The sequence below is a fragment of the Symphodus melops genome (genome assembly GCF_947650265.1).
Source record: "Symphodus melops genome assembly, chromosome: 11".
NCBI lineage: Eukaryota > Metazoa > Chordata > Actinopteri > Labriformes > Labridae > Symphodus > Symphodus melops.
The window spans coordinates 18,629,054-18,655,517 of record NC_136701.1 but is presented as its reverse complement, the minus strand read 5'-3'; the positions used below and the strand labels follow the sequence as shown (position 1 = coordinate 18,655,517).

Below are 26,464 nucleotides of genomic sequence, written 5' to 3'. Positions count from 1 at the left end.
ATTTTGTTCCATTTAAACTTGCTTAATGTCGTCCTGTTTAAACAAAAACAGTGAGCGTATTAGCACGCTGGCTTAAGCATTGAACTCAAAGTCCCACAGAGCCTCTAGCATGACTGTAGGCTATTGGATTTCAAATTATTTTTTCTCACACTTCTATGCTGCACTTCACGCACACAACTCAAAAACACACACTCGCACACCCCGGTTCACACATGTACTTCCTGCTCATTTAAGAAATCACTGTATGTGGTTTGTTTTCAGGTCAAACAGCCGAGACAGAATCAGACCTTTTCCTTGTCCTCCAGTTGTGCCTGTCTCTCTGCATCACTCACTGTCTGTAACACATAGACATCTCATATTTACATCATCGTACTCCAATAGCTTGCTGATTCCCACACAGACAACAAGACACAAAGAAAGACAGATTAAATTGCATGAATGAAACACCTATTGCAAGAGAAAATAATACATTTTATATTAAACCCTTTTCTCACTGAAGTATTTTTCATCTGGTGAAATAACAAACGGAAAGCTGAGTTTCATGTGAGTGAACCTGCCAGACGGAGCTGTAACATCGCAGCTTTTTAGCACAGCCACCGCTGCGTGCACAGAGTTTTTAGCCGCTTCAGCTGAAAGTTGACAGCGCCAGCAAAAAGGAAGGGAGGGAGGAGAAAGCGGGAGATGAGGTTAAGAGGTTGAGTGTGGGAAAAGGAGGGGAGGAGAGGGAAGAAGGGATTAGAGCTTCAGAAGGTATAGTGTTCCTCAGAAAGATGACGGGCTGATGGCTGCTCCCACAGGGACGACTGGAGGAGTAATCCCACCAAACTGGAGAGTTTAACAATTACCACCCGCTGAGAGTATGCCGAGGGACACACACACACACACACACACACACACACACACACACACACACACACACACACACGCCCTAAAACAAAACAAATACAAGTATACAGAAAACATAAACATGGAGTAACAATAATATATATTCAAACACAGGTACAAGTACTTAACCTCTAGTTCAGTCATAAATAACATAGTTTGTGTGCACACATTTGGGTGGTGTTAAAGTACAAATACACGAGCCGAATATTTTAAGCACTAAAAGTCATTTGTTTCAGGACGACTCCGGGTGTATTCACACCTGCCTTGTTTAGTTCACTTGAAACTACCTAAAACCATGATGCGGACCTTTAAGGCAACTGTGAATACAAACTATCGAACTCGGGTGAGCACCAAACAGCCAATCCAAGACCCAGCCGAAGAGGTGGTCTCGGTTCGCAAACGGGTTGGCTCCCGTTGCCGCCGCACATTATAGAAAACTGTTTCATTAGCAGCACAGTGTCGATGTTTGCTTCTGCACCAGAGGCTTGCTGTTAGCATGCAAAATGATCAGCATCGCATCATAAAACGGACGTATCAAATGTTCTTGGTGCTCAAAAATTTCTGTAAACGACTGGAACTGTGTGCACCAAATCAATGCCAGGTAAATGAGTGCAGCAGGTAAGATCTCTACGGTTTACTTTCACTTTGCAATTACCGCTTTCTCCCACCCACAGACCTTTTTGTCCAATGATTGAACGATCTTTGCACATGTGGTTTTCTTTGCAAATGCTGGGCCACTTATGAAAAGGGCAATGTGGAAATAAACTGCACCAAACCAAAAAAGGAACATTGTATTTGGTCCTGGTCTCAAAGAAAGCCAACTAAAAGACTTTCCACCCTAAGATAGGTAAAAACTGTACAGGAATATTCTGCAGAGAGATGGAAAATGTTGCGCAGTGGGTCCTCACCTGAAAACCCCAGCTCAGCCTCCACCTCTGCAGCTTTCTGTCAACATCAGCAAAACCAAGCACTGATGTGCAAAAACAGGAGATTGTTCTGCAGTTCTGCCATGTCAGTGTCAGAGACAGACTAACACATCAGGACTTGGCTGGGTTAATGCAGTGTGAGCTCACAAGCTTAAATTGTTAGAAGCACAAGGAGGGAATTCAAATTAAAAAAAACTTTATTTGTCCCCGGGGGGCAATTCAAGAAAAGAATGGAATGGAGTGGTGATCCTCGAGATCCTACAGGGCTAAAAACACAACACTTCAATATTGAAGAGGTATATAAAATGGAGATTAGAGGAACAATTGCCCTATTTCAAACTGAAGATAATGAATAGTGTATTCGGTCATTCAATAGTGAATTACTGAACTTCCTTTCAATTAGTTGATTTGGAAGTGAGGATACTAGTCAAATGTCTTAAACACAATATGTAAATACACAGCAACAGAGCTCTGAGTAATATAAGTGTAAAGAAAGTGTGAGGTGAAGCAGAAATAATAACCTAACTGAAGACTAGCTGTTAGCTGGAAGCGACAACTGGAGAGCTGTCGGCTTATTTTGGAGGATTTTAGTCATAGGGAAAATATTTGGTGAAAGCCTTCTGTGCATACATCACACAATCAAATGTCAAACACACTCTTCTGTCCATGCTGTATGTCAGTAAACAGCCTGCAGAAAGATACAAATTAACAAATAGGACTGAGGATTATTTTGTTTTTCAGTTGTGAAACCATCATAACAGTATTGGGTGATTTGGTGAAGTTTAGAGTCGCTGTCTAATTAGTAACACAGAGCCCACATCAGTTTGTCATTGAAAAAAAGCAAATCACAAACTAACATTCACGGCTCTAAACAAAAAACAAACAAACAAAAAAACCATTACATATCATCTCTCAAGCTTTCCATATTTGGTTAGTCACAGATTTTACAGAAGGTTTATATTCTTTATATTAACCAGAGTCAGTTTAGTGTCAACAGCTTTAAAGCTAAGCTAAATGTCCAACTGAAAACATGTGCAGGTGTGCTCACTCTCACCTCTGTGGAATCTCAGGTGTGAATATTTCACCTCCACTCTCATTTTACTGACCGCAATACAAGTGAGAGCATCACCTTCAAAAATGTCCCACGAGTAGCTCAAACTAAATTATTGTCTTTAATATGTGGGATAAATTACACATACATGTGCCACATTATGGAGGTGGTCGGGACAACAATCGTAAGAGTTAAGCAGAAAATATGTGTTGGAGCCAAAGCACATTGATTCAGCATATTAGGCTGCTTTACGTTAGTTGTCCTTGGATTAAGTTTAGGACACATTAAATGGTAAATTGTTGTCGCTCAGGAGCACTGAGAGGTTTCTGAATGATTTAAATACAAACAATAAATGGACCAAATCAACCAGGAAATAAAAGCCCCATCCTCCTTGAATAGTTCTGATTATCTTAGCATATTACTTTTCAAAATGTTTCCTCAAGTAGGTGAATAATTAAGCTAAACGTGGGGAGAAGTGTATAATTTCAGGCCGGGTATTTCAAAAACAATGCAAAATATGCGCATTTTAGAACAGTCATTTCCTCCTTCATTTCAAAGAGCGTAGGGGTCAGAGCCCAGACTCGCCCCATTATCTGCATCAGACAGAAAGGGGGAAGAAAAAAGAGCAGAAGAAGAAGAAAAAAAAGGAATCTGAAAGAAGAGTATAATACTACTGCAAGAGAGGCAATGTAGTCACTGACACGCTGTCCCTCTTTCAATACCTCCGTCTCCGTCTGTCTTCTGTCCATGACGAGGAAGTATGTGCAGCGGTCTTCATTCTGGGACCCGCAGAACACTTCGCACCTGAACAGTACATCTCACACATACATACCAGAGTCTTTAATTGAATACTCACAAGCACGTGATGCACATAAAAGCACCGCATCAGTTCTCAAGAGAGAAAATATGAAAAAAGCATCAACGCTGATATGTGTGCTTCTACAAAGAGAACAACTCAAAGACAAAAAGTATTGGCCAACAAACTTTCTGAAGGCTATCGTGAGCACAGAACGATCCATCCCTCCGATTCATTGACGGATCCAGTGACCTCTTAAAGAACGTTGTTTCCGTGCGTTGGCGGAAACGATTTCTTACTCCTCAATCCTCTTCCTAATTTTCGGCTGACAATGTTCGGCAAACTGATTTTTCCTTTTCCCTGAGCTTGTTCAGCATTTCCTCTTTCTGTAACTCCCCGCTCAATGTTTGCTTTGATAATATTTGTACAGGGAATGAATTTGCATAACTGAATCCAGAGTTTGTCTGCAGGGGGAAAATCTGCATAAAAAGACTCATGGGAACAAAGAAGTGGCGGAGAGAAGACACGGGAGGCCATTTTCAAACACTAGTCATTTCTGAGCTGTCATTTCTGACTGTTTTTCTCACAAACAATTGATAAATCATATATAAGATAAAATCATAATTTATAGATTTAACATGCTGAAGACCTAAATATATTAAATTTAACATGATTATTACCACTTTCATAATGGAGTGAAAAAAACACCACTATATATTACTTTAATTAACACCCTCATACTGCTGTTTATAGTCTTTCACTTTTTTTAATTTATATTTTACCTTGTGACAAAGTTAATTTGCCCACAGTTTAAACAAATGTTTCCCAAAATCTATAAACTGAGACTCAAAGCTGGAAAAGGTGACTTGTTGCTTTGAGAACATGTCTGGGTTAGGGTCATTCTCATAGCAAAGAATGCTTGTGAAGCGTCACGCGCAGCACAGAGAGGAGGGTAAAAGAGTGCTCGGAATATATTAATAAGGAATACGGGACTGAAGTGCTTGACAACGGCTGACCTGGACTTTGACTCAGAGGACGATGAATACATGACAAGTCCAAGCGGGAGCCGGAGAGGCCGACATAAAACGGGACAGGAGTGCAGTCTGGAATCGGCTGGTGACCTTCTCCAGCAGCAGGAGAAAGAGTTACGGTAGGTTTGGTTCCTGAATGCCAGGATATCCACTTTTGCTTTGTGTCCAAACCGAAGAATATAGTTAAGGAGTGTTGAAATAAACTAGTACGTAAAAAGCATTCAACAAACTTGACACTGTGTACATTTCTATGCCCATAACAGTACAATAAAGCGCATGATTATAAGTATGTAAAACGTATCATATTGCCAAACATCCCATCACGCGTCTTCTTCGATGCGGCAGTGTGCTAAACGCTTCTGAAAGTCCTGCAGCAGTTCTTCCTCGAAAGAATAATATCCACTTTCTTGAGTGAAAGTGAGAGTTATGGACGTGCAGGCTGAGCAGGTCACTGAGTTCAAAGGTCAGATCCCTAGACTGCTGTTTGACCATGGATGAGAGAGGGGCAGTAATGTGTTAAATGGGCCTTTGAATCCCTCTGGACTCCTCTCTGAACATCATCTCTGCACAACACGTATACAGTCGTCCCCCATTTTCCTGCTTACAATACAAAATGAAATCACCTCTACAATGTGCTATGCCTATTTGAATGCACATTGTGTTATGTCCAGTAAGAGCAGATGATAACAATGCTGCCAAAGTTACGTGAAACTGAGTGTTTTGGGGCTCCGACTCCTATGTTCACATGACACAGAGCTCAGGGGCCAGAGGTTAGGTCACGGGGGCCTTGTAATTAGTCTGTCTTTAGACCAGCCATGCCTCATAGGATATGCACCATTTATGGCATCTCACCCCTGACCTATGGCTCCTAGACTCAAAAATATCCCCACCATGTGAGGGGTAGACGGTGTACCGGAAACTGAACCTTCACCCCAGAGTAAAGAAGAAGGGTCACAAGGGTGTGAGCGTCGATGCCTCAATAGGATCATTCAGGCTCGAGTGCAGAAAAAGGTTTGTTTCAAAACATGTGTCGATGTGCCGATGCACTCACTGGATGAGAGGTTGTCTGCCAAGACAGAAACAAACAAAGCTGTGATATGTAATATGTTAATCAACAGAAGTGTTATCTGAGACTACGATGATAATAAAATTCATTTCATGCAATTTGTAATCGACTCTTATGAAACTGGTGTGTAAACACAGACTGTAAAGCTAGAAATATGCTGACTTTTAGTTCCAGATATGAACAAGAGCTGTAGACATTGTATCCTGCCTTTCCCATAATGTTTTTATTTTTTTTTTACAGAATATATATTGTATCAGTGGCTCACAATGTTCTGTGTAATATTAGTTTAGTAGAGCTATCTTCAACTGTTTGACTCTTCCACTCCAGTGCAATAATGTAAACTAAAACAACTAGATAGAGAAATTTCACAATTCACAATTTCACACATAGGCCCACTACACTGCTGCAGCCTCACTGAGAATGACGGGAAATGTGAGGCACACTGGTTCTTGTCAGGAATACTCCTGAGTGCTAAACTCCATGAATTTGAGAAAACAACCAACAGACAAAGTATAATTATAGACACCCAAATAAAGTGAACTTCTTTCACCTACAAAAAAAAGACTTTACAATAATGTTTGTTGTCAATTCATAAAAAAAATCTTCCCCTCTCTTTGAATATTATTACAGGTGTACACCTTTAACGCATGACAAGGTCAGCAACAGTAGGACTGCACATTGTAAAACCAGTACACAGGTACAAAGGCTACTTTACCCTGTATAATCCTCACACAATGACTATTAAAGGGAAGAATACACCCCGGGCGTTACCTTTCACCTCAAAGCGTGATGTTGAGATGAAATGACAGTTATGCGCCAAGCCTTACATAAGTACAGCTTGTGTCTGTTTTGTGTTTGCTATGGACCTGATATTAAGGTGAGGGCTGATTATTGAGGGTGTGCTTCAGTCACTTCAAATACGCACTTATAGAGGTTCCATCAAAATGGAAGGATCATATCGACGTTTGACCTTTCATGTAATCCTCTAAACAGCTGGATAGAAACGTCTTTTTCTCTTCTATTTCTTCCGGCTTTTCTGGACTCGCCTGCTGTCATGGCCTCTCTCCCTCACTGTCAGGAGCAATGGTAGTCTCTATTATTCATCATCTCCACTCCCATGCTATTTATACCAGCTTTTACAGTCAGTCAGTCTTTCCACCCTGCTGCCTGCATCAGTCTACACTAATTCAGACGCTTCTACTTGGACATCCATGCAGTTTTAGGCCGCCTATGAGTTTTTGGCCTAAAACAGCCAAGAACAATAAGCAAACATATTGGCACAGTTTATTTCATGTGTAAAGGTTAATGCATCAAGCAGCCTTTGAATTGCTCCGTTGTTGAGGGCAAAAAAAAAGGAAACATTTCACTGAGAAGAAAAATCCCTTCAACATAACAGTACAAATATTTGATTGCTTAAGGTACCCTGATTCTTAGTTTATACTAACTGACTTTTTTTCTAAAAAACAGACAATACCTCTGAATAACAGAACAAAATGATGGTCATTAAATATGTATACTCTATATGTTCATAGATTTCCCTATGTCTGTACTGTACACCTTTCTGGAGCTAAACATTTTTTATGCATGATTTTAAACCCAACACTGCTCTGCAGCTTACTTTTAGATTACTCCCTGAGGTATTAGCTCCATTGAAGGGCCTCCAATATCTCATTTCCCCTGGGAAAGAGCGCCAAGTCACTTCACATGCGAGCATCCACCATTCCAATGAATAGGAAAAGGCTTTTAAAGCATGCAATTTTTGCATCCTGGCTATCTGTAGGCAGGAATGTGTACACTAAATGTGTACAGTGTGTGTGTTTCTCCATGTGTATTGGCCAATGATGGGCACAGATGTTCAGTTTAATCCCATGGATGACGAGCAGAGCCAAGAATACAATTTCAGCCTATAAACGTCCAATCATAAACAGTCGTTCATAATTTGATAGGCCTGCCTGGGATGTTTATAAAATGTAATGTTTCTTTCTATATGTCCAACATCAGTCAATGCTGATATAGCAGAATGCCAGTTTATTCTCAATGTTAAAAGCATTTACCTGCAGAAATGACCCATTTGAAGGGCAATACCTTTACAATAATTATACAAACCCCCAAGTGAACATACTTTTTTCACAACGAGGGGAATAACTGTAATCCAATTTATCTAAAGTGAGTATCACACATTTACTTGATAATTTCCAAATCATGAAGCGCAGCAGCGCCCTCTAGAGGACAATACAGCTCAATACAAAACTCACATGGAGGCTTTTGATTTGAGTCATTAACTTTCATCATATCTTTGACCTGATAAATAACTGTAACACTATGCACCTTATCTTTTTATACATTGTAGGCCTACGTTTGTGAATAAAGGATATATTTGTGGTTTCTGAAATGTTCTTACCTTTTCCCTGGTCTTGCTTCTCTGAGGGGAATGCGCAGCAGAATGAGACCACATGAACCCAAATATCCGACATGTTTTTGGTGGAAGAGCACCTGTGACCGTATTTATATTCTGAGCCTTTAATTTACCACACTCGCTCTCTCTCGTCTCTGTAGATGCCCGGTAGACCTATACTGGTGAAAGTTAGCCTAATTTATGTATATTACAAATTAGCAATTCAACTAACTTAAACGTATTAAGAGAAATTAAAACTGACAAAGTATATTTTATTTAGCAGTCCAACGAGGAATATTACGATATTAAATTAAGCGACATTAGCATTATATTGATGGCACACAAACAGTTAACACTAACTCACAAATTAACCCCAGAAAAAGGGTTGGGACATCAATATTGACAGTCTATGTTTAAGACTTTACATTGTATATGCATGCCTTACCTGAAACGATGTCTCTACCATCTTAAAGCGGATTCAAGTGCACAACAGTTTCCTATAAACTCTATATAATGTGAATCATATCTAGACCAACAATTGTATCCCCATTTGCTAACCAGTAAACCGTTATTGAAAACTTGACTAATTTGGACATTTAAAAAAAAAAAAAAAGTAAGGAAGCTCTGAGGACCTTCATGAGGGACCCACAGGTTCAAGTTAAAAAAAATAAAAATAAAAAGCAGGATCCTATGCTAGAGTAGACCTAAAACTGAAAATATTACCACTCTGAAAACACTTAATGAATAGGGAATTTTTGGGTCACTTAAGTATACAAAACCAGCCATTGAGTATTTCATTTACCCTTGTTCACCTTTTGGGATATCTCGATTAAATCACCTTTTTATGATCTAATTACAGCAAAGCAAATATTGCAAAACTTCAGCAATGTGGAATTCCAAATGCGGGGCAAATTTTTAAGCAAACATTTTTAATCCACAGTTGTAACGAGTACCATAAACAACGGCTTTCCCATTTTAGAGGTCTAAACCATTGCAAAGCAGTGGAGCAAGAATAGCTAACTACCATGGTGTGCAGTTTTGTTTAATGTGGTGACGTGTTACAACCAGCTCGTTTTAGCCATAACAAGTAGTGGAGATCCATACAGCTATGTTACTTTTAAGGTATATTTATTGTACAATCACCAAACATCAATGCAGAAGGTTGTTAGTCTTTGTTGTCCAGTGAGAGTGAGAGACAGAAAGCCTAGGTAGCCTGGCTTATATGCACTCCCACTCAGCTGAAACTCATCTGCAATCAACAGGAAAGTGAGGCGGTCTCCCAACAAACAGTTAGCATGCCACCTTCAACCACCAGCTGACGCCAAAACCCTGAAACGCAAACCAAAGACGGTACCAAGCAAAACACTACAGCTAGGGCCGTCACACATGTCAAGAATATCACACAGGAGTCAGATGAATAGACAATTTATTGATTAGCTCTGTAAATTGTATACATCTTTTAACAATTCTTTGGGCTCAAAACTAATCAGCAGACAAATAAACCTATACAAACTGCCATTAAGGACAGAGTGGGTAAAGCATGGCTTATCTACTCTCTGGACGAGACAATAAAAAGCCAGAGAAACAAACAAAAAGGACAAACTGTCACATCAAGTAGCTATGTTGGTCTTAAGTGCAGTCAGGAAAAGTCATTTCTAGTGCGTCACACTGGTTGATCGTTTACTGAGTGATGCCAATGACTCCACAGGCCAGACGTCCACCAGCATTTCCCGTCTTTAGACTCTCTTCATTGCCTCCTTTTCCAAGGTCATCAGCCTTCTCGTGAATCTAAAAAATCAGAAAGATTTGATTTGAATTTCAGTCAATGACAGTTCACACCTTTGAAGGGAAAACAAAATAAGAACTGGAGAATGACTTTGCACTTTTCCTTACCACCATAGTTCTTCCAATGATTGAGTACTGGCCAGTGAGAGAGAGCATCTTATCTGTGATGTCGATCTTGGCGATGTTATCTGCTCCTGCCGTCACATTCCCCAGATCCCCAATGTGCCTGTTCACATTTAGTAAATGCACAACGAAACAATTACTTCACAGACATTAGAAAACGTATCCTGTAAATCAGCAAACGTCACAGAAGGCAAGGATTACATTTAAAACGTGCACATGAATACTCTACACTATAAGCTTTGACTGAAGACAGTATTAGACCAGAAGAAATTCAGAACAAAGTACTTTTCACAAGAAAAAAAAAGGGCAGTTATAAAGCCCATAATTTTAACTAGTGGAAGTAATTAAACCATTTAAATTCATCAATGGGTGATAGTTTGTATTTTTTCTGGCTGGGAACTTTTTCTGCATGGCCACTTTGTCCCTGAACGACTGCTCTAAGCAGGTGTGTTAGAAAGCTACTTTCATTTCACTTCAGAGAGTAAAACCCAGATGTGTGTACTAACAGTCATAGACAAGAAGAGGAAGTAGTTCCCTTTCTGCAAGTCTTTTTTTTTAAAGAAAACACATTCTAAGACACGTCAACTACACACAAATGGCGTGGAAATCATGCAGGCTTCACCTGGTGTGGCTACATTGGAGTTAAAAATGTGACTGAAAAGAGAAGTCATTGTGACTTTTTATGCAAGCCACTTTGGTTCATTTCATTTCTTCCAGCGATACAAACTCCTCTGAAACACATGTTAAACTTTTACTACAAGGATATTTAAATATAATTAAACAGCATGTATATAAGGTGGGTTCAGATACATTTTTAAAATGCATCTAAACTCGTATTATGGGCATTATCAGGACAAAAAAATATATAAATGTATATAAAAGAAAGATCAAAATATCTAAAAACCGTAATAACCCATAAGCACTCTCTCCTCAGACTACACTCACCTCTCTGCGTCCTGAGGACCAGCATGATTCTTGTTGTGAGGGTTGTAGTGAGGCCCTGCACTGATGCATCCTGAAAACACAAAACACACTTTTCATACTCAGTATTATACTGTAGTATTAACTGTTATTAGCAATATTGTAAAAGTTGATAAAAGCACTACTTGTTTCAGATGCTCACCGTTTGTGTTGTCTCCAAAAGCATGGACATGGAAACCATGCTCACCAGGAGTAAGGCCTTTGATTTCTCCTGACAGCTTCACAGGGTCTGAGTCACTCTAAAACAAAATCCAGATAACACGCTTCATTTGAAGAACAAAGACACAAAAGAGCCGTCAATGCCAGATGGCTAGTAGGGCTTATTCGAGCAAAACAGGGATTATTTCCATTTTATTGCAGTCAGCCATTAGTGAAACAGACATTCAAAGAAAACTTAAGTGAATTTTTCAACTTGTATTTGATTTTGAAGCAATGAGACAAAAAAAAAAAATCTCCTCAAATGAGACCATACCTTTTACAAAAAAGGCATACAACAGGCTTAATCTCCTTGATCTCAATAAGCCTTCACTCAGTCTTCCAATGACAAGGATTAGCAACGCCCACCATGCTAAGGTTGCTGAGAAACATAACAAACATGATGTTGCATCTCGGCTGACATTTTTTATTTTTACAAATCGTCAACATTTGACATTAAAACCAAGTAAATGAAATGCATGTAAATCTCAGGCTGGACCTGATTTGCTGACTGCAGAGTCCATGCTTGACTGACAGCAGATCTCATCAGAGAAAAGTAATATTTGGAGATATAATATATTACAGCTACGAGTTTACTGTGATGCAGTTGAGGATAAACTGGCAGTAGCAGTGCACTGTCTCCAGTGTTTACTTGGTCCTTTCCACCAGGTAATGTTCAGGACAACACAAACACGTTCATGAATGCTGTTTAGATAAGGAGACCTTGTCAGGAGAGATAATACAGCCCTTGGACAAAGCCACTGGGTTCTAACTTGCATAGCAGGCTGCCGTCTACTTCAGTATGTCTATCTGCACTGTCAAAGAAAGAGTGATCATTTCAGACAAATACTTTCAATTTAATTCAATGCAAAACTAGAGAACAGCATCATGACACATTAGAATACAAGTTACATTTCCTCATGACGAGGAAAAAAAAAAAGTCAATTCTGGAGTAGATTGAATGACTGAATGTTGCGGGAGACAAACAAAATAAAAATGTTAATTTCACTTTACCCTAAAATTAGACAGATTGTTTGACAACTTTGCAGTAGTATTATAATGCAATAATTAGAAACGCATAAAACAAACTCAATATTTACTTGAAAACTATTTGCACTGCCCCCCCCCAGTTCAGTTCATGTTGCCTTAACTCGAGGTTAAGGCAACATGAACAGACTATGACTCAGCAATATTATAATTTGTAGTTTTTTAGCTTCTGGCTGCTACGTTTGTCTGAGAAAATGAACTGAAACAAATCCCTCTGGACATTATGTGGTTACACTAAATCACATCAGACTGCTCATGTTGACGCTCAATGGTCAATAAAAAAACGTTGCAACAGGCGTTTCCTCCACGCGCGCTGTTGATCATTCACAAAACACAGGCCTTTATCGTTCAAAGGTTATTAGTCTACTATCAAACCTATGTTTGTTTGCTTTTGTGTGTGCAATTCAATGTAGTTTGCATTATTTAATTGACAATGACAACCAGCAGTTAATGACTGAGCGCTTATCTAACACGAAGGTTGACTTGTGTTTTGTAACATGCCAGCTAACGCTAAACGACATTTAACACACCTCGAAATATCCTGGGATACATCTCAATAATACATACAATAATTCAACTAGGTATATGAATGCTAGATGACTTTCCATGTCGCTAGAAAGCTAGATCAATCCTGAGAACTGGTCTAACTTCCTCACCCACCTGGATCCAGTATTACGACCTAAGCTAGCTTAGCATTAAAGCGTCGATGCACCCTGTAGGATGCATGTCAAGTCTTTCATGAATATTACTTCCCTGATATATATTTCATACAGAAAATGTGCTCTCCTTACATCTTGTTGAAAATACACAGTCCCAACGGTCTCTCCAGCTCCTTTCAACACGCACACAGCTTTCACCACCATCTTTGCAGCAGTTTCAAAGGACGTCCAAGTTTCTTCTCTCAGCCGCTGTTCTCTACGCCAGAGACAACCAAAATATGTATGCGCATGGTGGGCGGGCCACTATTAGAGACAGCCAATCAGAGCCACACACAACCGACAGAACACACTTTCATTGGCCACTGATGATTACGCAGGAGATTGGTAAAGAGGCAGGCATAGGTATAAATGTATTTATGGAGGCGGATCCAGGGCCGACTGAGCTGGTTGACTGTAAACTATGGTCGTCACTTGACAAATTATATATCGATAAAAACTATGTTCGCGTCCGACCTGTGGAAAATGTACCGCATGTCTCTCCCCCCTCTCTCTCTCTCTCTCTCTCTCTCCACTTTACAACTCTATCCACCATCCTGTTCATTGAAGACTAAAAAAGCCCCAAAATAAAAACCTTTAAAACTATGGCCCTCGTACTTTCAGTCCCAGGCTTTCTATTCAACCATTATCCTGAATGAAAACGCAAATATCTGGATGTTAGGAATATTCGATCACTTTTATAAATCGAGTCGAAAAGAAAGAATGTCTGATTCAAAATAATCTTACTAATATCACACTCCTATGTTCCTTCATAACCACTGGTTGGCTTGTTTTAAAACTAAATGCTACATAAAGATGCTGAAAAGGGTAAAATACTGTATATATAGGCCTCTTTCATCCAGAGGTAAAGTCCTCTTTGTCTTCTCTTTTGCCTGTGGTAATGATCTGTATGCTGAACATTCAACCTTCAAAGTTGAAGCTCAAGTGTAATTTCATACGAGGATGACTATATGAGGAACTTCATTTGTAATATATAATTCAAATGTGCTTTTATTACAAGACATAAATGGACCTAACTGAAAAACAAATCTTTTTTACTCTACCATGGCTAATTAGGGAACAACCTGTAATCTTAAACTGGATTTTTACACTCCACATTAAATGTAATAATTATATGCATGGAATTAAACATCCAATAGAATCCATTTATCCAAGTTGAGCTTGAAATGTAAAAAAAAAAAAAAAAGCTTTTGAACAAGAAGAATGATTTGGTACAAAAATAGTTTATTAAAATCAATTTCCTATGGCTGAGAAGATAATATGTTCATGTCTTGTATATTTAACAAACCATAGAAACATTTGTCACCTGTCAAACCATGAGGGGTTAGAAAACGTTAACGCAAAGGGCCTCTGCATTTCCTTACAAGTCAATTTAGATTTTTTTTTGAATAAACAAATCACAGATTATAAACAACACTTACCATTACACTGTTCAAATTGTGAGTTATGAAAGCATATTTACAGTATCCCTGGCAACACTCTTCATTTCATCACTTGAGGCTCGGTGCCTCAAAGTTTTTGTGTACATTATGTCTTCAGTTCAAGACACCAAATTCAAAATCTGTTGACTAAACACTTAAACGTCTTTTAAACACACAAATTTCAGCCAAGGGGCCACTTCTTGTATATTCATGTTGCCAAAAATAATAATTAAAAAAAATAAAAATTAAACGGTGTTTGACTGATGTACATTATGACACAAATGAATAGCTTTTTGGTCTGATCAAATGGAAACCTGAATTCTTGTTTTTTTCCCCCCTTGTGTACAGTACTCATTAGTAATTATGTGTTGAATATTTCTATGGTGGATCTAGAAAAGCTTCTACAATATTTTCTCAGCAGAAAAGCAAAAAATATTTACAAATTCAAAAAAAGATGCAACATTTATCCTAAAAAAAAAAAGAAAAATGAAATTTCCCATTTTGTTGCTAGCGTTTTAAACGGTATCACATCTAAATATGATTTTCTTCTTCAAACGAGAGGTATACATTTTGTTTTGCATACCAAATAAATCAATCAAACTGTTTAGCCCACTTTTAATGATCCAATTAACTTTTTGTGTTGTGTATTTAGAACAATTTACTAGAATACACTCATGTTTAGAATTAGAGTTCATGTTTAATCCAAATTGTTTTTCTAAAATGCTTCTCTGGCCATAAGTAACTAAATCTATTGAGAAATAAATGCCACTTATCTTTCACATTTTTAGTTTCCTCGTCATGTACGTTTATCCATTAGTTTTACAACCTAAAAAGGTGAAGACATGCACACATAGAAACTGCTTTAAAGTGACATTTAAATGAGTACAGTATGACCAAAGAATGTGAACCACTCCTGATCCACTAAATATTCATAGGGTGACTGGAGTGTTAATGTATTTCACAAACAGCTGGGTAAATCCTGTTATCAATCAAATATAACAAATCCGGTATTCTTTGACACATTGTGAGAATAAGCTGAGCTGTGTTGAAGGTTAAATAAAAATATGCATCGAGTGAGACATTTTTAAGGACATTAGGCATTGGCCTGTATAATTTCCATGACAATGATTTATCAGTTACTGCATCAAGAATGTGAAAGAGTGAGGACACTTGTTATCATAGTTCATGAAATTCAGTGTGTTGCAATAGGAGAAAAGAGTTGAGATCCCAATTACCAGATATGAAGGAAGACAAATTTAAAATAAAAGCCAAGCCACCAGATGTTTTAAATGGCTGGTTCTAAAACTGAATCAAGGCCAAAGAGTTGGGTCTCTTTGGCTCTCCACACACTATTTAAAGCTTGTTGAGGTGTAACTGCTCTGTCCTACTCAGACTAAAAACTAAAAACACTTCTGATACCCAAATCTGATCTAAGAAATCTTAGACCTGTTTTCGTCCGTTTAAATGTTTAACATGAGTGGCTATGATATTGCAATTCACTGCTGACCTGAAAAACAAAGTGTGCCTCCAACTTAGCTGATTGAGAAGTCATTCAATGTCTGACATATTTTGGCAAACTAAAAAAAAAACATTCAATTGGACCATACTAACATGTCGAGGAGTGCTTGCTATCACATAGATGAGGTTGGACATGAAATAAAGACTCATTTGTTCTCTCAATCTGCACACCAACAAAGTAAAAACTTAAAAGCTCAGCTCAAATTAATCTCAGATGGACAGAGCTAAGTTAACATGCAAAAGCGTCATTAATACCTACAGAGAAAAAACTTGACAGCCAATTTTTGACAACAGACCACTTAGTGGTCATGAGTTTTTTGAGACAGATGTAAAGCCAAATTTGATGGCCATAAGCCTCTTACAGTGGGGACGCACAGGACGTCTGAGCAGCGCGTGACGGCTGCTTCTGAATGGCTGCATCTCGTACCGTCACAGTGACCACACAGGCTGAGTGTCAGGTGCTGCTGCTGCTGCTGCCAGCTCTGTCACTTTTAAATTGAGTCTTCTTTTATAATTGCCAGAGAGCTAAAAACTTAGTTCTAGTTGACATGTTAGTTTCATATATATGGTTCAGGCCAAAAATCTAAAACTGAAAGAAATGTTTAAAAAGTGGATTCAATTATAATGCATATGCAATACTCTACAGGTGAATGTGTTCAGACTGTAGGGAAAGGTACAACTGTTGGTATGTGGTTAATGTGATTCTCCACGTGTCATTTTTAGTATATTTTGCACGAGAACAAGTAGCTTGCAGATATGACAAGTGAGCCTCCAGTTTCTCTTTTGTTTTTTTGGGGCACAGCAGCAGTGCTTGAGCAACACCTAACCCACATTACTAACAGAGTGTCCGCTCTCAGCTTTTAACGTAGAGGCCAAAGTGAAGAGCAGGTTTTCTGCAACCGACATGCTCAGTCTGGACGTTGCATTGAGTGAACTAAGCATTTATGCGTGTTTGATGTCTGTGCAAAAGTAAGACTTCACAAAAAAAAAATGTTGTAACTGCCCAGGAAATGTCAATTAATGGTTGGCTGGTTTAAAAAAGTGGAAAACATGATTTTATATATTTCAGTGGTTTACAGCAGTCTCTGGCTGAAGGAGGAGTGACCTAGTCTAAGATGCTTCTCCCTGTTTTGTTTCCGTGGGCTCACTTTGAGCTGACGGTAAGGGCTCAGAGGGCTCTGGCTCTCCTGCAGCACTCGTTACGTCCGAGGGAGGAGCTAAGAGTTCTGACTCTGCTTTCTTTTGAAGATCTTCTTTTTCCGCTGTAACTAAAGGAGTCAAAGGCTGCTCTGTGCTGCTCGAGCTCCTAACTCTGTCCACGTTTTCCAATTTGGCCAGCCGATCGTCGTTGTCCCACCGCGTGGTCCTTTCTCGCCGTTCTGACCGCCTTGGCCTGTCCCCTTCTTTTCCTTCACCTCCTCTCCCTCTTTCTCGGCTCCCTCCCTCAACCCTCCCCCGTTCTCCGCCCTCCCCTCTCCCTCGCTCCCTTTCCCCGTCGTCGCTCCTTCCTCGTTCCTTGTCACCGTCCAGGCTGCTTCTTTTCTCCCTCCAGTCCCGCCTGTCTCTGTCCCGATCGCGGTCTCTGTCCCGATCTCTGTCTCGGTCTCTCTCCCACCCTCCGCCGCGGTGATCAGCTCCGTCTTCCTGCCAGCCTCCAAGCCTGTCCCTCCCATCCATTCGATCGCCTCCTCCAGCTCTCCCTCCATCACCGAATGGACGCCTTCCACCTCCAAAACCTCGGTCCCTCTCTCTATCTCTGTCTCTATCCCAGTCTCTGTCCCTATCCGGCTCTCGATCCCGGAATCCAGGCCTTTCTCCCCTGAATGGTCGGGTATCCATTTCTTCTGGCACCTCCATGGCCCGGGGGGCCCCCGGTCTGATGAAAGGAGGAGGACCTTGAGGAGGGCCATGAGCATGCGGAGGAAAAGGAGGCCTCATATTGTGAGGCGGGAGGATCCCAAAGCCTCCTTTAGCCGGAGGGGGGTCATGGAGCATCATTTGAGGGTGCGGCCCTCTGGGCAGCATCTGCGGGGGCATAGGGGGCATGTTGGGATGAGGGGGTCGAGCTACGTGAGGGGGTGGGAAACGTTGCATGTGTGCAGGTGGGAGAACAGGAGGACGCTGGAGTGGGATTATGCCAGGTCGGGCTCCGAGCAGACCAGAAGGGGGGGGTTGGATGTTCCCTGGAGGACCACCTGGAAGAACACCAATAGGTCCACCTATTTGGTCACATGTTATAGAGGCAAAAAAAAAAATTGATTTAATGATTAACTATACTTTCTTTAAAGTCTAAAAGAAGGAAGGTTTAATGGCTCATGTTTAGTAAAAGCCACTTTGTATTTGGAAAGACAAAAAAGAAAACATGACTGACCCATGGCTCCCAACGGGTTAAAGATGTTGGGGCCCTCCAGGCCCTCATCATTGTTTCTGTTGTTTAGACCTCCGGGGTCTAAATGCGAGTCTTCAGCTCCACCTTTGGACGGTGGAGGGGGACCTAGAGGCATGGCACCTGGAGGAGGGAAACCTTGGGAGAGAAGGAAGGAGTTAGGGTGTTGAACTAATTGATTAGGTTGAATGGAACTCGTCAAAACCAGGTGTAGGAGGCGCTACCTGGAGGCATCTGCATGGGGTTGAATCCAGGTCGAATGAATGGAGGAGGTGGAACGCCTGGGGGGAAGGATGGCGGGGGCACACCTATAGGACCCGGAAAGACTGGAGGCTGGAGAGGACCCACGCCAACCATTGGCTGCTGCATCGCAGGGACCTTCATACACAAGAGTTTACAAGAAAATACATAATTAATACTTCACTTAGGAGTAAAGTGCATCAATAATGTACGATAGACACGTCATTTGCACCAGTTGAAGAATTGTATGTTTTACAAAAAGTGAGATCACCACATCTGATCTTACTCTTACAGTTGCCTATACAGTACTAGAGAGACCTTGTGGCCATTGTTCACCTGTACATGAGGAGCAGCTGGAGCAGCCACAGGTAAGACTTGTGTCTCTTCAGGATGCTGTGGCTCCGACCTGCCGTTGTGGGTCGTTTCCTCTGGAAGATCAAGAGTCTTCCTCACTGTAGTCCACTCTGAGAAGACAGATGCCAGTCAGATACAGTTACGTGCATGAAGCCTTTTCTGCTTTATCGAGCAGTGGGATTAAGTGGACGTCTAACACGCACCCTCGAAGCTCAAAATTCACATCAGATTTTCTTTGTGTGTCCATTAGAGTATTCACCTGGTGACAAGGTATCTACATCCAACGTTCCTCCTTCTCTCAGCTCCTCAACCTGAGACTCTCTGATTTTAGTCCAAGGTATGTAGGTGACGCCTAGCTCCACATCCCAGTACTGTTTGAGCTCAGGCTTTATGCCTTTGTTCAAAGCCCAAGCAATCTGGCAAAAGCAAACAAAATCACTGATTATAGTTCCAGTTCTTTTTGAATCTAGAAGCTTTTTTTCTGATTAGTGGTGCGAAACACATAAGTAGTTTGTTGCCTGCTCACCTTAATGGTTTTCTGGTTAACTTTGTGAGATCCTCTGCTAAGCTTCTGCAGAGCCCGGAAAGCATCCTGCCGATGTATCATGACTATATAAGCACAGCCACGCGGAGGGATCATCTGAACAGGAGAGGAGGACAAACACAAGATCAACAATGACATTGTGATATTTGTTTGGTAAGTCAAGATTCAATCTCATGCCAACAGGGTGCTATTAAAAAAATGAAGATTGAACAAAACTGCTTGCATGTACAGTTAAACGCCTGCTTGTAATCAACGCTAAGTCATCTCAAAAATAAGTTGAGACCAATAAAAACAGATCAGAGGCAATGAGCTGTTACTGTAATAACTTGCATGAGAAAGCCAGTCATATCATTTAGAAAGTCCTCTATTAGCAAGTAATGGGATAAGGAGATGTGCAGGATGTGGCTCAGCAAGTCTGCTTACATTGATGGAGTCAATCGGCCCAAACTCCTCCAGTAAACAGGCAACATCTTGTTGTTGTGTTCTTTTGTCCAACTGGCCCACCCAGAGTGTTGTACTGCAAACTGTAAAACAACAAACAAAGAGTTACATGAGCAAGAGCGTAGTGATACAAACGTACGATCAATGACTGGAATTGAATGGAGTAAAGTATTTGGAAAACATGATGATGGATAATGATATTAAACAATTCAAAAAGATGCTTTTAAACATCAAATAGATTATTTTTAGCTGAAGTTTATCCACTTAAAAAAAAAAAAACATGGTCATAAATAGACTACAACTGACTGCTGAGTGTTTCGCTTTTAGGTGGTGGAAGGCCTTTCTGCCGTCGCTCTCTCTCTCTCTCCCTCTCCCTGCGCTCCAGTGAGCGGGGCCGAGGGGAATGGTGACGCCTGTCTTTTGAGCGCGAGCGTGATCGTCTGTGTCTGGATCGGCGTGTGCGCGAGTTTGAGCGTGACCGCCTTCGCTTTGGGGACCTAGAACAAAAGAAAAGAAAACACCATTTGATGTCAAGGCAGGTTTATCAAGTACGTCTACAACAACAACAAAAGATACCAAAGCAACTCGTTCAGAATTCGATCAGTTTAGATTCCAACCTTGAGCCTGAGTGTGACCGTTGACCGTGTCTGCCATCTCTCATGGATGACTGGTCCATATCCAAAGACACATCCTGACACAGCACAGAAGAAACATTTCTATGATTTGAGTCATTCCATAACATTCACAAATACTCAAACAGCAGAACATATTTTAACTGTTCCCACTCTAACATACAATTTTAATTTGATCAGAAATTTAAAATGTACAAAATATTGACATTTCCTGTAACTGACTTTCCAAACACCATGTAGGATTTCCAGATCCTGCATCGATTTCTAAGTCTACCTGTTGTTGTTGAGTTGCATTATGAGGAGGGAATAACCCTGGGAAGGCTGGAGGCCTATTAGAGCCGAGATGAGGCTGCCCTGGTAAAGAATGACCCATAGGAGGCATCATAACTGGAAAGCCTTGTCCTGGTAAACCATAGGCCTGGAGCTGGCCATTTGGAGGAAGAGGAACCTGAGAAGGACAACGTACATAACTGCCAACTCTATTTCCTTAACACAAAATGAACTTGGCAAATGTTGACTATTTAATGGATTCAAATTTTGTTTTCAAAACACCCCCCCTTAAAAACGAGCAGATCCTGCCCTCTATACAGTTTGTGTAGTATCATGCAAAGCTAAACTTGCTAATAAAATTAGCTACAATAGCTTCAAAAGGAAAATAAAATTAGATTAAAACGACCAAAGAATTAGTTGCCACACTTTCAAAATCTTTAAATGTTTGTGTTTGTCACCTGCTGTGAGATGTCTTGCGACATGTTCATCATTTGCGGTTGGAAGTGCTCCATGTGCTGCAGGAAGGCTGGAGACTGCTGCATGCTAGAAGGATGAAATTACAAGTCAGCTTTTTCCACACAAGGTCAGTTACAAAGCTGACGTTATAATCTTTAGGATATCTGTAAAGGGCTCACAAGGAGGGCTGAGATGAATTTTCATCCTTTTTTGTTTCTTCTCCAGCTTCTGGTTCGTCGTCGTAGTCGAAGCGGTCCAAAAGTTTCTAAGAGCGAGTCAGGTAATGATTGTTAAACAGGTAACAATTACAGCATAATGCCTGGCTTCTGGCCGGTTAGAGTACATTAAACTCTTCGGTATTTGCACATTTAGAAAAAAAAAAAGATGCTCAGCCACCTTGTCAAAAGCGGTTTTCTGCTGGATAGACTGAGCAGGCGGGGGAGGTTGCGGGGCCACCATGCCTAGACCACTGGTGATGTTTTGGACCTGTGTTTGAATGGTATGGAGAGGAGGCTGAGTGTTGGTGTCAGGCTTCACCGGCTGCTGCTGAAAGTTCTGGAGCATCTGTTGAAGCTTAAAAGAGTGAAAGAAAAGTCAGTAACAAGGTTAAGTAGATGTGCAAAAAGTTATAATAACACAAACCCAATGACTGTGTGAAGTGCTACACTCACCTGCTGGCCGTGCGAGGACTGAAAGAGCTGCGCGACAGCAGCAAAGGGATCAGAGTTTTGCAGCTGAGAAGCAGGTGTTGTGGTGGAGTTTGCTGTTACCGCGGTAACTGGCTCTTTGGCTAAAGGTGGGGAAGAACCTAAGGGAGGAGACATTGCATTCACACGTGTGAGCAGCACAACTGTTTTGTGCCATTCATAATATAAAGCAAAAAAAAACAATTTTTTTTTCTGTAAACGTGCATTATTCTGAATTATGATCGAAACATGTTGAAGAAACTAGTGCTTCTTATATTACCCGACTCATCTGTGCCTATGAAGGCTGCAGCACTGCTAGATCCAGCTGCCATGTCCAGGAGAGGCTGAATAACCTCAATTTTGAACACGCCATTCTTCTGCCAAAGGTTCAACACCCGCACAATCTTACTCTGCAAAGGAAAAGAAGGAAAAAAACCTTAAGTAACCAAAATGAACATTTTCCTTCATGAGGGTAATTTCCTTATTGTATCATTTCAGACTCCACATGTTTGGTTCTTACTCTGTCCTCTACTGGGCAAAGGCAAAGGTTCTCAAAAGTTCCTGTGATGTTTTTGGTGAACCTCGGGCCAAACACGTCTTTGTCTGATCCAAACTGATGCCTGGACTGCCTAACGATGGAGTCCACCACATACAGGCCAGCGACCTTGTACTCAGGCTTACACTGGAGAGAGCAGATAAAGTGATGTAAGTTTTTTCTTCTTTTCTTTTTTATCATATTTGGTGCGAAGAAACCTCATGGTAAAAGCTGAAATTAAGACATGCTTCATCTCACCTTTTTAATGAACTTTTCCACAATCTGGACCACGTGTTTATAGAGCTGGGAAAGGCAGGCAAGTGAGGGTGTTATTATTTAGACATAGGTGTAAAATAAAGGGATATACAGCGATCAAATAGATACGCAGGAGTCCCTCTTACCTTCATAGCTTTGATTGCCGATTTGGTGATGGAGATCATCTTAGCCCGAGAGATCGGCGGCTTGGAGTCCATCAATGAAAATAACTGGAGAGAGAGTAGAAAGAGAAATTAAGAGAAGCAACAAAAATACAGACGTGAAGAAATCTGAACAAAATAGATCTGAAAACCACAAACACTGGGTAAAGAATACCTCAACCTTTAAAAGGCTTATCACCATTGAAGGTTTGTCTATGAGAGTGTCTTTTAAATGTGATATAACTGATTATTCATTTGTAGCCACCATTGATTATCTATCAGGTTATCGATTATAATATTGGCATTGTTGACTTTTAGCACCAGGGAGATGTCTAAACAAGAACATTTCATTGTGCGGCAAAAAGCAACTACGGTAATACTTGAAGCTAAAATTCGCCTTTTCTACCGTTTACCACTTCTAATCTTCTGTAAAACACCTGAAACAGCCCACAGGCATGAATGAGGGTTATTGGGTTCTGAGGTTAGGCTTTAAAAGGTCAACACACAGCAGCAGCACAATTTAAATAGCATGTCAATCCTATCTACAGTATGGAGCAAAGGTAGAAGAAATCTATGTATTTTACAAGGGTCTCTCTACCGCAGAAGAATCTTAAAGGCTGTGTTGTGGACTAACATCTTGATTTTCCTCAACAAATAGAAATGACTGGTGTACGGGTATGCTCTTCCAAAACTAAACAATTGGCAGCTCTCTAACATGTGCTTCATTTCACAGAAAAATAGGTCAACTAAATGACAAAAACAATCCAACAAGACTTCCTGAGTTTCTGTGCTAAAAACAGTTCAAAATATGTTTCATCAACAGTCAATGCAACAGTTCAGATGCAATAATGATCTGATCCAGTATCTAAAGACGTGTGATGCCATTACAAGTGTTGTTCTTTCCATATTTATAACTAAGGCCTGAAACTGGGTAGCATCACCAGAGAGATGTACAAAAAAATCCCAAATAAAAGGACCTGATCTATGTTCTCGTTTAGTATCAACCATCACCATTCAGGCCAATCAATAACTAAACCTGATATCTTATAGAGACACTGAGGCTTTTTTTTATAATGAAGCAGCTAAGAATATTTAATTTACTTGTTTATAGAGTATGGAAACGTACTAAGATACTGAGTATGCTCGCAGTACCATTAAAATCAACACAAATGTATGTGGCCATGCTAGCACAAGCTAACAGCATCCTCAGTGTAAACTTTGTGCAGGGCTGCTCTGACTCATTTGAACAGCCTGTCGTTTTGTTAGCTTGCTAGTTAGCTGAAACTACTACATGACGTTTCAGTTGCAACATTACAGGTGCTGCAGGTGTAACTCAGCTAGTTCAAAGACAGGTAGGATGGACAAGTCCAGCTAGCTAGGCCCACTGGTCTGTCCTGTGCATCACAGCACCCATGACCAGCATCCCCCAAACTCGGTGTCTTTGGGGGGTCTCTGGGAGCCCTGGCGGCAGCTTACCTCGTGGTTGAAGGCGTTAACGGCGTCCATGATTGCCCAACGCTGCGTGCCGCCCCCCAAAGCTCCTAATTCCACGCTTATAGCGATGTTTATTCAGGGAAGGGTCGGTTCAACATGTCCGCTCCTGCTAGCGACAGTTAGCCTAGCATGGCTAGCTTTCGGGTCGGCGGGCACGGCAAAGCATGATGGGAGTCGGTGTTGTTGTTTTAGGTCTTGTCCACTGGATGGCGACGTGCTGTAACAATTCAAAGTGTGGACAAACTGTTTTTATTATGACCATGTGGTTCCTCCTATTCTACCTTCAACTGCCTCGGGTGTTGTCAACTATCGAACATGTAATGCTAAAACACATTACCCAACATGAGACCATGAAACCAAAACATTAAATTAGACCTGTGACAAACAAATACAAATCCATGTTGTTTGGACAGACAGACAGACAGACAGACAGACAGACAGACACCCCCCTATATGACTCAGACTAAACAAATTACAAATTAAACCTGTTCAATTAAAAACAGACTCATACTTATATAAAGACATGTACATAACTTGTGCAGGAAAAGAACTATGCTATTTAAAAGAGACCTCTAAACAGTTGAGGAACCTCAGAACAGTTGTAATCAGGCATTAGTGCAGAACAATTGAAGAGTGCTAATCTTCTGAAAATATGTGTTGTTTATGCATGTCCAGTGGAGGTTGATGTGGGGGAAGTGCAAAATGTTTGAAGACAGACGTTCAACAGTCAATGCAGACATTAGAGATGCAAATTAAAGTGATTGTCATTGAAGTGTCCAAACATAAAGGTACAAAAAGGTGCATGTTGGCACTTAAAATTAATTTGACCATAGTTTTACATTACTCTTATGAACAAATTGATAGATGTTTCTCGTTAATACCTGAATTCATAAAAGTGAAGGAAAGCTAATTTAAACAACAATTATAATAATCATAAAAAGGTTTTGTTTTTGCATGCACGGTTGTGCATTGATGCACAATGATTTAGTTTTAAACCAAAGGTTCCTGAGTTCCCAGGAGTGAGAGCTTTGGCAGAGAAACTGTTCCTGTCCATGCATGTCGTGAAGTATATTGCTTTGTAAAGCCAATCAGAAGTTACATAATATTGTCTTGACTGTAAACTATCATAGATATTTTTCGGGTAAATAGTCTACTGAAAATAAAACTTACCACTAAAGTCCTTCAAGAAAAAAATTGAAGGATTATTATGGGAAAAAATATGACGTAAAAAATGTATTAAGGCCTAATCTACATGGGAATTTTTTTTTTGGCAATATGCTTTTACAAAAACAGTGACACACAAAACATTTATACAACAACTTTAAATCAGACAAAGTAATCTTGACAAGAACAAATTAACAAGTGCAGACAGGTAGCTATGTTTTTTTATTAAGCACTGAATTCTGCATGATCAACAATTTCTTAAACTGATGGCAGACTGTAATTTATTGTAATACAAAATAACACCAATAGATGGTGATATGAATACACTTTTGGTCCTGTACTGTGTGTCTGGTTTAGTGTCTAGAAAGCATGGTCCAGTGGGCAAGCCAAGCTGTATTTGTGGATGTATTTTCCCACCCACCTAGGAATCCATACAAAGAGGGAACAACCACTTCACACCTATAACGCTTGTAGCTTGTGTATAAAGCTTGTAGTAATTTAAAGATAGCTACTACCTCATAAAACACAACAGATTTGAATCAACACCCTCAAATACATAATACAATTGTAACATATGTAGTATTTATATCATGGCTGTGCTGTTCAAAATTCATGTTAACAGGTCATTTTGTTATTTTTATGAAGCCCTATTGGAAATTAAACCATATTGCCAATTCAATTATATCAGGTCAGAATAACCTGACCTGAGGCCACATACAGGAAGATAGATTTATCTCCATCTGTTGCCCCTCCCTATAGGTGTCCTCCTTTGAGTGATGAACACCATATTAATTAGGCCAGTGAACACCTCAGTGACTGTGGAGGGGGGCACTGCTCTTTTGTTTGCCGCTGGTACTGGAGTACAACTTTCCTCTGTTGGCAGAACTCCAAGTTCTCCAACAATGACTAA

The 26,464-nt window shown here is 40.3% G+C and overlaps 3 protein-coding genes across 3 annotated transcripts in view; all 3 read right to left on the bottom strand.

The window, feature by feature from the left end:
- The window catches only part of LOC306831391 (rho guanine nucleotide exchange factor TIAM1-like), a 103,631-nt gene extending 101,631 nt beyond the window's left edge, over nucleotides 1-2,000 (bottom strand). Inside the window, 1 exon segment of the mRNA XM_079355479.1 lies at nucleotides 1,794-2,000. The gene's annotated coding sequence lies outside the window, so the exon portion shown is untranslated.
- A 7,559-nt stretch (nucleotides 2,001-9,559) lies between these two features.
- sod1 (superoxide dismutase 1, soluble) lies at nucleotides 9,560-13,222 on the bottom strand. The gene is made up of 5 exons (XM_079355480.1): nucleotides 13,073-13,222; nucleotides 11,182-11,278; nucleotides 11,004-11,073; nucleotides 10,044-10,161; nucleotides 9,560-9,938 (listed from the first exon to the last, which is right to left on the bottom strand). The coding sequence occupies exons 1-5, from the start codon at nucleotides 13,142-13,144 to the stop codon at nucleotides 9,831-9,833; spliced, it is 465 nt and encodes a 154-aa protein (XP_079211606.1). The 5' UTR covers nucleotides 13,145-13,222; the 3' UTR covers nucleotides 9,560-9,830.
- A 979-nt stretch (nucleotides 13,223-14,201) lies between these two features.
- scaf4a (SR-related CTD-associated factor 4a) lies at nucleotides 14,202-24,775 on the bottom strand. The gene is made up of 19 exons (XM_079356396.1): nucleotides 24,373-24,775; nucleotides 22,882-22,965; nucleotides 22,739-22,783; nucleotides 22,466-22,627; nucleotides 22,226-22,355; nucleotides 21,931-22,067; nucleotides 21,656-21,832; nucleotides 21,439-21,524; nucleotides 21,262-21,346; nucleotides 20,808-20,981; nucleotides 20,519-20,592; nucleotides 20,208-20,398; nucleotides 19,884-19,984; nucleotides 19,443-19,556; nucleotides 19,176-19,332; nucleotides 18,899-19,026; nucleotides 18,547-18,700; nucleotides 18,308-18,460; nucleotides 14,202-18,155 (listed from the first exon to the last, which is right to left on the bottom strand). Exons 1-19 carry the CDS (start codon nucleotides 24,400-24,402, stop codon nucleotides 17,047-17,049), a joined length of 3,291 nt encoding a protein of 1,096 aa, XP_079212522.1. The 5' UTR covers nucleotides 24,403-24,775; the 3' UTR covers nucleotides 14,202-17,046.
- Between the last annotated feature and the right edge of the window lie 1,689 nt (nucleotides 24,776-26,464).